Source organism: Euprymna scolopes, chromosome 30 (genome assembly GCF_053919585.1).
Source record: "Euprymna scolopes isolate OS-2025 chromosome 30, ASM5391958v1, whole genome shotgun sequence".
NCBI classification, from domain to species: domain Eukaryota; kingdom Metazoa; phylum Mollusca; class Cephalopoda; order Sepiida; family Sepiolidae; genus Euprymna; species Euprymna scolopes.
Window position 1 is genome coordinate 91657458 of NC_136511.1, and position 14967 is coordinate 91672424.

The window sequence follows — 14967 nt, forward strand, 5'->3', positions numbered from 1 at the left end:
CTAAGCGAAGTCTAACTGATTCGTTCTCCTTGGCAATATGAAATCAACAAATTTGCAATGTTCACTGGTACCAAGCTTTCGAAGTAATAAACTTTCTTTCTTTGCGTTTGACCAGCTTTTTCCTGTGCAGAATTAGTCGTTAATCTTTCCAACAAATCTTTTTGACCAAGTTGCATTTGTTCTATACATTTAAGAAGCCGTTCATTCTGTCTTTCGTCTCTTTCTTGTAGTTCTTTTTTCTGTAATTCGTCTCTTTCTTGTTGTCTTTCGTCTCTTTCTTGTTGACGCCTTCTCTGTACTTCGTCTCTTTCTTGTTGACGCATTTGCATTTCCGCGAATAACTTGATAAGATTCTCCATTTTGTTTTTAAAATTAGTAAATCAGTCACTTTTACAATTTCCTTTCTTTAATAACTACGAACAACCGATACCTTTTGTTACGTTATTATTTATGTACAAGAAAGAAAAAAAATCCCTTCTTAGCACACTATAAAAAAAAAATCACTTTTTCTTTCAAAACCGTCTACCTAATAAGTTCACGGTATCCTAGCGAAACACTTTTTGTGTGTGTGTGTGTGCACTTTGCAGAAAGGGTTACTGCAACTTTCAAGTTTTTTTTCTCGTAGGCACTTTGAAATAAAGTGCTTGCTGTTTTTTTTTTTTTTTTTTTTTTTTCAAGTGTCCCGGGTTTTGAATTTCCTTTTCAAGTAGTCAAAAAAAAATCTTGGTGACAATTTCGTAGTTGCTGCGTTTTAAACATTGAATTTCCGAGTGAATTTTTTTTTTTTTTCACTCTTTAACGAGTAAGTCTTTCCCGAGTACCACTGTTGAGTTTGATAGTGTATTTTCTCACTTGTAAATCTTTTTTCGAAATCCCGTCGCCACTGTTGTGTCTGTATCAATAACAACATGTACGCAGAAAGTAAAGATAAAACAAATATATTAAGACAAAAAGATAATACATATTTACAAAGGTGCAGTTGTACTGCAGTTGGATGACTGTCCGGCAGAGGGCGTGTTAAAGTCTTTAATGGAGCAACCGGCACATGCGTCTTGCCTACCTGGCGCTCGAACACGGCTCCCCGGTCTTGCTGACTTGATACCTTTATCTATATCTTTTAACAGACGTATGCTAACTAGTGGGCGTCTCCACAACGGTATATTAATACAAAATTGTATATTAATACAACATTGCATATTAATACAATATTGTATATTAATACAACATTGTATATTAATACAACATTGCATACTAATAAAACATTGTATATTAATACAACATTGTATATTAATACAACATTGCATATTAATACAACATTGCATATTAATACAACATTGCATATTAATACAACATTGCATATTAATACAACATTGCATATTAATACAACATTGTATACTAATACAACATTGTATATTAATACAACATTGCATATTAATACAAAATTGTATAGTAATACAACATTGCATATTAATACAACATTGCATATTAATACAACATTGTATATTAATACAACATTGTATTAATATACAACATTGTATATTAATACAGCATTGCATATTTATACAACATTGCATATTTATACAACATTGCATATTAATACAACATTTTATATTAATACAACATTGTATATTAATACAACATTGCATATTAATACAACATTGTATAGTAATACAACATTGCATATTAATACAATATTGCATATTAATACAACATTGTATATTAATACAACATTGTATATTAATACAATATTGCATATTAATACAACATTGTATAGTAATACAACATTGCATATTAATACAACATTGTATAGTAATACAACATTGCATATTAATACAATATTGCATATTAATACAACATTGTATATTAATACAACATTGCATATTAATACAACATTGTATATTAATACAATATTGCATATAAATACAACATTGTATAGTAATACAACATTGCATATTCATACAACATTGTATATTAATACAACATTTTATATCAATACAACATTGCATATTAATACAATATTGCATATTACTACAACATTGTACATATATACAACATTGCACATTAATACAACATTGTATTTTAATACAACATTGTATATTAATACAACATTGTATATCAATACAACATTGCATATTAATACAACATTTTATATTAATACAACATTGTATATTAATACAACATTGTATATTAATACAACATTGTATATTAATACAACATCATATATTAATACAACATTGCATATTAATACAACATTGTATATTAATACAACATTTATTATTTATACAATATTGTATATTAATACAACATTTTATATTAATACAACATTTTATATTAATACAACATTGTATATTAATACAACATTGTATATTAATACAACATTGTATATTAATACAACATTGCATATTAATACAACATTGTATATTAATACAACATAGCATATATATGCAACATTTTATATTAATACAACATTGTATATTAATACAACATTGCATATTAATACAACATTGCATATTAATACAACATTGTATATTGATACAACATTGTATATTAATACAACATTGTATATTAATACAACATTGTATATTAATACAACATTGTATATTAATACAACATTCCATATTAATACAACATTGTATTTTAATACAAAATTGTATATCAATACAACATTGTATATTAATACAACATTGTATATTAATACAACATTGCATATATATGCAACATTTTATATTAATACAACACTTTATATTAATACAACATTGCATAATAATACAACATTGTATATAAATACAGCATTTTATATTAATACAACATTGCATATTAATACAACATTGTATATTCATACAACATTGCATATTAATACAACATTGTATATTAATACAACATTGTATATTAATACAACATTCCATATTAGTACAACATTGTATATTAATACAACATTGTATATTAATACAACATTTCATATTAATACAACATTGTATATTAATACAACATTGCATGTTAATACAACATTGTATATTAATAAAATATTGTATATTAATACAACATCGCATATTAATACAACATTGCATATTAATACAACATTGTATATTAATACAACATTGCATACTAATACAACGTTGTATATTTTTACAACATTGCATATTAATACAACATTGTATATTAATACAATATTGCATATTAATACAACATTGTATATTAATACAACATTGCATATTAATACAACGTTGTATATATATACAACATTGTATATTAATACAACATTGCATATTAATAGAACATTGTATATTAATAGAACATTGTATATTAATACAACATTGTATATATATACAACATTGCATATTAATACAACATTGCATATTAATACAACATTGTATATATATACAACATTGCATATTAATACAACATTGTATATTAATACAACATTGCATATTAATACAACATTGTATATATATACAACATTGCATAGTAATACAACATTGTATATATATACAACATTGCATATTAATACAACATTGTATATTAATACAACATTGCATATTAATACAACATTGTATATTAATACAACATTGTATATTAATACAACATTGCATATTAATACAACATTGTATACATATACAACATTGCATATTAATACAACATTGTATATATATACAACATTGCATAATAATAAAACATTTTATATTAATACAACATTGCATATTAATACAACATTGTATATATATACAACATTGCATAGTAATACAACATTGTATATATATACAACATTGCATATTAATACAACATTGTATATTAATACAACATTGCATATTAATACAACATTGTATATATATATACAACATTGCATATTAATACAACATTGCATATTAATACAACATTGTATATATATACAACATTGCATATTAATACAACATTGTATATTAATACAACATTGTATATATATATACAACATTGCACATTAATACAACATTGTATATATATACAACATTGCATATTAATACAACATTGCATATTAATACAACATTGTATATATATACAACATTGCATATTAATACAACATTGCATATTAATACAACATTGCATATTAATACAACATTGTATATATATACAACATTGCATATTAATACAACATTGTATATTAATACAACATTGTATATATATACAACATTGCATATTAATACAACACTGCATATTAATACAACATTGCATATTAATACAACATTGCATATTAATACAACATTGCATATTAATACAACCTTGTATATTAATACAACATTGCATATTAATACAACATTGCATATTAATACAACATTGTATATATATACAACATTGCATATTAATACAACATTGCATATTAATACAACATTGCATATTAATACAACATTGTATATTAATACAACATTGCATATTAATACAACATTGCATATTAATACAACATTGCATATTAATACAACATTGTATATATATACAACATTGCATATTAATACAACATTGTACATATATACAACATTGCATATTAATACAACATGGCATATTAATACAACATTGTATATTAATACAACATTGCATATTAATACAACATTGTATATATATACAACATTGCATTTTAATACAACATTGTATATATATACAACATTGCATATTAATACAACATTGTATATATATATATACAACATTGCATATTAATACAACATTGCATATTAATACAACATTGTATATATATACAACATTGCATATTAATACAACATTGCATATTAATACAACATTGTATATTAATACAACATTGCATATTAATACAACATTGCATATTAATACAACATTGCATATTAATACAACATTGTATATATATACAACATTGCATATTAATACAACATTGTACATATATACAACATTGCATATTAATACAACATGGCGTATTAATACAACATTGTATATTAATACAACATTGCATATTAATACAACATTGTATATATATACAACATTGCATTTTAATACAACATTGTATATATATACAACATTGCATATTAATACAACATTGTATATATATACAACATTGCATATTAATACAACATTGCATATTAATACAACATTGCATATTAATACAACATTGTATATATATACAACATTGCATATTAATACAACATTGCATATTAATACAACATTGTATATATACAACATTGCATATTAATACAACATTGTATATTAATACAACATTGCATATTAATACAACATTGTATATATATACAACATTGCATATTAATACAACATTGTACATATATACAACATTGCATATTAATACAACATGGCATATTAATACAACATTGTATATTAATACAACATGGCATATTAATACAACACTGCATATTAATACAACATTGCATATTAATACAACATTGCATATTAATACAACATTGCATATTAATACAACCTTGTATATTAATACAACATTGCATATTAATACAACATTGCATATTAATACAACATTGTATATATATACAACATTGCATATTAATACAACATTGCATATTAATACAACATTGCATATTAATACAACATTGTATATTAATACAACATTGCATATTAATACAACATTGCATATTAATACAACATTGCATATTAATACAACATTGTATATATATACAACATTGCATATTAATACAACATTGTACATATATACAACATTGCATATTAATACAACATGGCATATTAATACAACATTGTATATTAATACAACATTGCATATTAATACAACATTGTATATATATACAACATTGCATTTTAATACAACATTGTATATATATACAACATTGCATATTAATACAACATTGTATATATATATATACAACATTGCATATTAATACAACATTGCATATTAATACAACATTGTATATATATACAACATTGCATATTAATACAACATTGCATATTAATACAACATTGTATATTAATACAACATTGCATATTAATACAACATTGCATATTAATACAACATTGCATATTAATACAACATTGTATATATATACAACATTGCATATGAATACAACATTGTACATATATACAACATTGCATATTAATACAACATGGCGTATTAATACAACATTGTATATTAATACAACATTGCATATTAATACAACATTGTATATATATACAACATTGCATTTTAATACAACATTGTATATATATACAACATTGCATATTAATACAACATTGTATATATATACAACATTGCATATTAATACAACATTGCATATTAATACAACATTGCATATTAATACAACATTGTATATATATACAACATTGCATATTAATACAACATTGCATATTAATACAACATTGTATATATACAACATTGCATATTAATACAACATTGTATATTAATACAACATTGCATATTAATACAACATTGTATATATATACAACATTGCATATTAATACAACATTGTACATATATACAACATTGCATATTAATACAACATGGCATATTAATACAACATTGTATATTAATACAACATGGCATATTAATACAACATTGTATATTAATACAACATTGTATATATATACAACATTGCATTTTAATACAACATTGTATATATATACAACATTGCATATTAATACAACATTGTATATATATATACAACATTGCATATTGATACAACATTGTATATATATACAACATTGCATATTAATACAACATTGCATATTAATACAACATTGCATAGTGTCAATCACACTCATCTAGTGATCATACGTGTCTCTGAATGATTTTCTCATATTATCTTCAAGGAATGAAATCATTATTATCATTCTTGAAGTCGGCGTTTTTGACAAGATCCAAACCAACTGACTTTTTCCGCGGGGGGGGGGATGTATTAAAAAGCTACCCAAAGGCCATAGACAACATCAGTGAGCATTAGCGTATGACGAAATATGTGCCGTCAACTGTTTCTTTGCAGTTAAATAATTACAATGTTATTATTTCTATATTCTTCTTCTTCTTTTTCTTTTTCTTCTTCTTATTATTATTTTCATTATTATTTATCGTAGGCTAAAAAGAGACTAAGTATTCTCATAGATTTCAAAGTAAATTAAAGAGGGTTATAGCAATTATTTTCATTATTTATATCATTATTACACAGAAGTAATATGAATGAATTAGTGACTATTTTCATTTGAAATGAAGAGTCTACCTTTTAAATACTTACTATTACGTTTGCAAAAAAATGATTTTGTTAGTTTTCAACCGTGTATGGAGTGGAATTGCCATCAAACAAATCATGCTATATTGCTTTATTTGAATGTCGTAGTTGGAACCTTTAACAAATGTAAGACATTTAATTGCCAAGTACTTGAAAGCAATCAGAAACATATTGCTATGGTAAAAAGCTTGTGAAAATAGAGCTGACATAACTAAAGTTATAGGTTGACAATTATAGGTTTTAATTTTTCATGAAAATGACCTATAAAGATACATAGTAAAGAGAATTATTACTTAGAGTTATATTAGAAAAATATCTCAATGAATTGTCCACTGAAATCAAAATGAAAGAAATAATCATAATATAGTGGTATTAATGCAACGAGTCTGTTGAAGTGTAGTATATATACACACGCGTACATATGCACGCACCCACGCATACGCACACACATGTATGTATGTATATATATATATATATATATATATATATATATATATATTAGCAAGTTGCTATTGGCACACACACAAAAAATAATATAGAAGTAAAAAAAGTTTGTAACATTCTTCTATGGAAATGTTTTCCCATTCTTTCTTAATTTTGTCTCACAGTGTTTCTTCATCAGAACACAGATTAGTTGACATCTTTTATTTTATTTTTTTCGCTAACATATAAAATTACCTTGTGAGATTAAACTTAAATAGATTTTCATTGGTTATCGCTGTACCATGTTATGCGTTTTCATGATTTTATATATTTCCAATATATAAAGTATATTGCAAGATATTCTGTTTCATTCCAATAATTCTTATTGGCACTGTAATAACTTGCTTCAATTTATTTATTTTTATTTTAGTCCAAATGAGCCGATTGATAATAAAAACACGTTTAGATACCCACCTAAAAATATCAATCAGAAAGAGGGATAACTTTTTTGCTTTGAATATAATACGAGTTATCTACCTTAGAAATAAAATCTTATCTCTTTTCTAATATAAAGTAACTAAAAGGATTTCACTGCACCACTTGTACTGAGTTTTCAAAAAGTTGTTAGTTTAGCAACGTGATTAGGCGTGTTATAATTTGGTTTGGTTTACAACTTGTCCTAAACGATATTAATCTATTCATTTTGATTGATATTCTTGTCACATTAAATTAGTTCATCAGTCAATAAAGCTCATTATTTTCGTATTGTTTTTGCACATTATTGCAAACACTTTTCATCTGATTTTCACAGAAAATTTCACTAAAAATGCAAAATTTTGTAGTGTAAATTATTCTGCTGCCAATTCTTTCCATGATATTCTTTGATAACAAGAATGTTGTTTGACATAGTCTTGCTATATTTCTATTTTCTTTGAGCCTTTTTGTGATAGTTCAAGACATCAATGATAGTTCAATGACCTTTTTTGTCAAGTTTGTAATGGTTATCTCTCTAATAACAATAAATGTTATTTGTTGATAATCTCTTTTTATAGTAGATTTTGGAAGCCCAAAACTCATTTCCTTTTTTTGCGATGAAACTGTTTTTCTGTTTGAAATGTAGGTCAATTCAATTTTAGTGGATACAGATGAATATGCGTTTTCATGATTTTATATATTTCCAATATATAAAGTATATTGCAACATATTCTGTCTCATTCCAATAATTCTTTCTTTTATCGTTTTATTACTTCTTCTTGAATTACATTTTAAATTTAAACCATAAGGACTTTATTGTTTGAAATAGAAAAGTAAAATATTGTTTAACAAGTCAACATGGCCACTCCACCACTTCTTTTCACACATTCTCAAAAGAATAATAGGAAATAAATTCCTTTTGCTCTGCACATCAATATTTTGGTGATATCTACTAATGTAACTTTACACTATTCATGTAATTTTTAATTCTGAAGAATTCAACTGAGACTTTCGTTTTATCTTCTTTGTAATTATTTTAATGCTTTGAAATTTTCATTTCTCAATTGTCACTTCTCTATAGCAGTTGTCTATTATAATCTTTCTATCTAGCTTTGAAAGGATTAGCCGTCGACCTCAAATACTGGACTTATATGAGGACAGCCCTATACCACACAGGAAAAGAATGTAATGTAACATTTTGCAAATTTGAACCACAAGTTTTCTTCTGAACTTCACCTCCAAAAACAAGCATCCTCCTTCACTTTACCTTCTTTCCTTCTATGCACCAGTGTTAACACTGGGAAGTCACCTCCCCCCCTCTCAATCTATGAAACGACGTTTTTCTAAACCAACTAATATGTTACATATTTTTAATCACTAAAACATAAAATAATTATTCAATTTTAACGATATTTTCAGCATTTATTCAATGAATTCATACATTTTATAAGGAATATAAGTTTTAAATTTAACATCATAACGAGTTTCAAAATGTGATGATAGATATTCTCACATATTTCATCCCATCGTGTCTTGTCTGCTGAGTCACTATTTGTAAGAAAAGCTTCATGTTGTCTTTTTTGTGGGCATCCGTAATCTGCATGTGAGGATAACTACCTGCTCTTAAAGACAGTATGCAATGATAAAAATGATAGAGGAGAGAAAATTATGAGTGAGACTGTATCATTTTTTAATATAAAAGAAGTGAAAGTTTGACAGAGTTTTAGTTTAAGCCAGATTAATGACTATAGCTTTGGTGTTTTATTTATTACTGTGTATCAGCATTGCCGGGGAAAGTAGATTAATTGAACCTTGAAAGATACGTCATGAATACAGACCTCACATACAAGCAGATCCCCAGAACTTTCTGTCATTTTTAGTCCATGTAATGTAGCAATAGTCGTTTCATAAATATTAAGGTTAAAAAGTTCAAATAGCAGTTTATTGTATTCCAGGAATACAGACAGAATGTAAGTGAAAGTTAGGAAGCGTTTGTCATTTAATTTGAAAATCGAGTAAAATGACAAAAATTAAATTGAGGGCCCAAAGTGTTGCTCCAAGTGCACACAAACTTCTCCACTCCAGATGTTCAGAAGTAGCTGAGCACTGTTGCCTTTTCACTATTCTTCTGCAAGTAATAAATATACAGAAAGAACCCTAACCCCACCTGCTTTCGTTAATATTGAAAACGCTTTTTGCAGTACACCTACATATGAATCCAATCGACATTATAATCTGTTTCGCACATCCAAAAACATCCTAGATTTGCTTTTTCATAGTTGCTAAATTCAGTAAAATTTCATTTTTTGCTTTTATTTTGATTAATAAAGAAACAATGAAATGATTCTACTTCCATTTTTGCAATATTTTCTCCGACATTGTTTTACCAATACTGTTGTTTTACCAATACTGTTGTTTTACCAAGAGGCAAATTAATCGTTGAGAAAAGTAAATTCATCCGTTGGTTTCTCATATTCTTTATATAATTGGAAACAGAACCATTTGCCAAGTTGCCAACATTCGAGTGAAAGTGGTGCAATCCGTCGTATAATCCACTTCCTGATGATCGATGATTAATGTTGCTGTTGATTATGCAAATATATATTTTAATTCAAACACATTTCATAATTATGAAGCTCAGAGTACATTTTGGTGAAAAATGTTATTGCATTTTATTACATTTTATCATCTTTTAAAATTTGTAATTTGTCTAGAATATTTAATTTGGACTAAAAGTAAGTCAAATAATCGATCATAGTTAAGGGCGACGCGAAGGCTCCCTCTTTTTCATTAACTAGACACAAGTTGTAGGAGAGAATGCCACTCCTTTCCCAGGATTGCTCCACTTACTCTTGATCCTCACCTTCTACAGCTGAGTATTTAACAGGAGAGCATCGAGTTCCATTTTTAAAAGTTTTTAGTATGACTCAACTGGGGATTGGACCCTAGTCTCCCGACCTATTAGCAAACAATTTTAATATTATGCCAAATGTGTTAGTAAGTTGCGACTGTTCATTTGTAAATACTTGTAAAGATGATGTTTTATATGTCCAAAGGATCCTCATTTGCTTTGTAAGTCCATTATGTCACAGTATCTTATCGAAACACATTTATTTTGAGTCGTTGATACCATTTGAATTAAAACGAGTATTGTGTTTTGTAATCATGAGATATGCACACGTTTTATGGTTGAATCATTCAATTCTTGGATTGCTTAGAATTTCTCTAGGGAATAGACGTTCAGCAATGTTATCTTGAATATTCCGTTTACATCCTCTTATAGAGAAATTATCTTGTTCATACCAGTGTACCTTATAAATGCTTAACTTTTACCATATGTTAATTTTCTGATGTGATCATACATTGTATATCGGGCACAAGTCCAAGTTGTTCACGCACACTATCAGTCTGATGGGTTATACATTACCCTCTACACTCATCTGGAGTTGAACCGTTTATGATTTGTATAAAATGCCTTTCTTTACAAGAAATCACTCCAATTCTCCAGAGAATCACTTCGTTTTTCTAAAAAGGCATCTTACTTTGCAGAGATTCTTAGTATTGAATTTTCAACATACAATGTGTGAAACGTTGTTCTTGCCAACTGCTATATAGCGGCTGATGAAGACAGAGTATACTTTTACATGTATATTACATGCATATAAAAAGAAGTAAAATTGCTAAAAAAAAAATAAATAAATAGATTCAACTATGAAGCATTTAGCCATTTATTTTCGTATGATTTTCTTTATCATTCAAAGTTGTGTATCCTTCCTTTCAGTTTTCTTTTTTTTTTTTTTCAAACAATGATGCAATCCAATGTTATTATTCTGACTTTTGCTTTTTAATTTGAACTGTGGATATTCATTTTATTTTCCTCACAACAAAGAAAAACGCAAAATAGTTGAATTGAAATTTCAAAATTTATCATTTCTTTAAATTTAAAAACATGTAAAAATATTGCTGTTCTTTGTTTCTGCTGATTATCCATATTCTCTAGTGATTATTTGACAATAATCAATCTAAAATCTACGAAAATGTGCTTGATATATTCAAAGGATAATTATGAACCAAACAAAAAATCGGGTAATATGAGACCATTTGAATTGAACGTTTACTAACTTTGCCTGACAACTAAACAAACACAATTTTTAATCCCTTAAATATTATCTACCTGTTTCTGTAAGTATTTTTTTTTTAATAGAATATCTTTTTACAAAAAAAATCAATGTTGTACACGTAAAATGTTACTATAAATATTTACTTTTGTTTCTACTCAATCCTAAATAATCTGTTTCAGTTTTAAGTTTAAATAGCTTTGATTTGATATGTTGCTGGCTTGGCAGACTGAGAGCAGCCCAGGATCATTCCCTCAAATAATAGCGACGGAGAGGCACTCATATAGCTAAGAGAACTCACGATGATCTCCAGGGTGCAGTGATATTGATAGACCAAATCAGAGTTAAGGAAGTCTTGCATGTCGAGACCAATTACTCCACTTGCCTCTATGGCGATCATTTGGAATACAGATTTTTAATTAGTTTCTAAACAAGATTTTAGGATAAGTGAGATCTGTATTGAACGATACTAATTGAAAATGATATGACTGTGTTGTAAAAAAGTAGTCAATTTCTTTCAGAAAATCAAACTTATTTGTTTTTACTTTCCCTTGTATATTGTTTTCTTGTTTTGTTTAGAAAACCATTTAATGTTTTAGCCAAGAATTGAATTATTTAAAACTGCACGGCCGTAAAAGTATTTATTTTTTTCGTTTTTTTTTTTTTTTTTTACTTGTGTTCAGTTTTTGAAGATTGTTGTTTCTGATTATTTTTTTATAAAACATTTTCAGTGTTGTATTGTATATTATTATTATTGTATTTATTAAGATATTGTATGGTAAAAACTGAATTGCTTCTATGACAAATGATAACAGCCATTGACTGTCTCTCGAATTCGAGTGACAACAAACCTCCTCAGAATTTCAGTACATGTTGTGGAGGTTTGGATGACACTCTCTCTTCCACCTTTGTTCTTTCATCCTACCATTCCTTCATTTTGTTTGGCACCAACTAGTATTGGCGGGGGGGGGGGGGGGCACAGTCAGATTATTATTTTTATTATTATTATATATTTATATTTTATTATATTTATAATTATTTTTATTATATATTTATATTTTATTTATTATATTTATAATTATTTTTATTATATATTTATATTTTATTTATTATATTTATAATTATTTTAATTATATATTTATATTTTATTTAATTATTTTAATTATATATTTATATTTTATTTATTATATATATAATATTTTTATTATATATTTATATTTTATTTATTATATTTATAATTACTTTTATTATATATTTATATTTTATTATATATAATCATTTTTATTATATATTTATATTTTATTTATTATATTTATAATTATTTTTATTATATATTTATATTTTATTTATTATATATATAATTATTTTTATTATATATTTATATTTTATTTATTATATATATAATTATTTTTATTATATATTTATATTTTATTTATTATATATAATTATTTTTATTATATATTCATATTTTATTTATTATATTTATAATTATTTTTATTATATATTCATATTTTATTTATTATATTTATTATATTTATAATTATTTTTATTATATATTTATATTTTATTTATTATATTTATTATATTTATAATTATTTTATTATATATTCATATTTTATTTATTATATTTATTATATTTATAATTATTTTTATTATATATTTATATTTTATTTATTATATTTATAATTATTTTATTATATATTCATATTTTATTTATTATATTTATAATTATTTTTATTATATATTCATATTTTATTTATTATATTTATAATTATTTTTATTATATATTTATCACCTTATCATTTATTCAGTTTATGAACACTCTCGCTGTTTTCAAATCTCCCCCAATCTCTCTCTCTCTCTGTCTCTCTCTATGTTATATATATATATATATCTATATATATATATACTCTTATAAATTCGTTTTTCTTGTGTGTGTATTGATATTCATATTAAAAACCCTCTTTTCTATTAGTATTTATTTGCTTTCCCATCAAAGCAAAATGTGACGCAAGGTCGTTTTTAATGTGGGGTTAAACTAGCTCCCCCCCAAAAAAAATAAAAAAGGCAAAAGGGGCACTCTGATACTCTGGTTGGGACCAATAATAATAATTGTCCCAGTATCGAGGGTTTCCCCTCCATTGACCGAGACAAATTACCTTACTCACACAGATGCAGCGGGCAGCACAACACATAGCTTCACTATATCTCACTCCCTATCACAAATGGTTACGCTTCCAACCTGTTTCCCTGACCAGCAAGAACAACACGCATCACTTCTAGATCTGTTTCTGACCACAGTTACCAAGTAGTGTAACACAAATGCTGACAGCCCACTTGGGAACGCTGATCATGCAGTGATAATGGTCAAAATCGCCCTAAACTCTAGTCCCAAAACTGAAGAGTCAGTGCTCAAAACAACGAAATATTATAAAAAGGCTGACTGGGAAGCCATCAGAGATCTTATCAGAGATGCCCCATGGGGAAATATTTTTTCTCTTCCTGCTGAGCAGTGCGCAAGTGAGACCACTGAATGGTTCAAAACAGCAATTGAAGCACATGTTCCCATGCGGAAATTTTATAGCAAGCCCCACTCTCCCCAATGGTTTATTTCTACTTGCGCAACTGCCATTGCTCAAAGGCAGCATGCATACCGCAGATTTAACCGACATAAGTCCAGTTCAAACAGACATAAGTATATAGAAGCTAGAAATAACGTTAAGAAAGAAATAGCGACAGCTAAGAGAGAATTTACTGAA

General features: G+C 26.0%; 1 protein-coding gene across 13 annotated transcripts in view; it reads left to right on the top strand.

The window, feature by feature from the left end:
- LOC145254565 (dual specificity calcium/calmodulin-dependent 3',5'-cyclic nucleotide phosphodiesterase 1A-like) overlaps positions 1–14967 on the top strand; it is a 1571136-nt gene that overhangs the window by 1226151 nt on the left and 330018 nt on the right. For 2 of the 13 annotated variants that reach the window (XM_080113152.1, XM_080113157.1), the window contains one exon: positions 9201–9275. The exons of the other annotated variants lie outside the window; for them this stretch is intronic. In XM_080113152.1, the coding sequence (XP_079969278.1) occupies positions 9201–9275 (75 nt within the window). The remainder of the gene's footprint in view (positions 1–9200; positions 9276–14967) is intronic. 13 annotated transcript variants of the gene reach the window in all.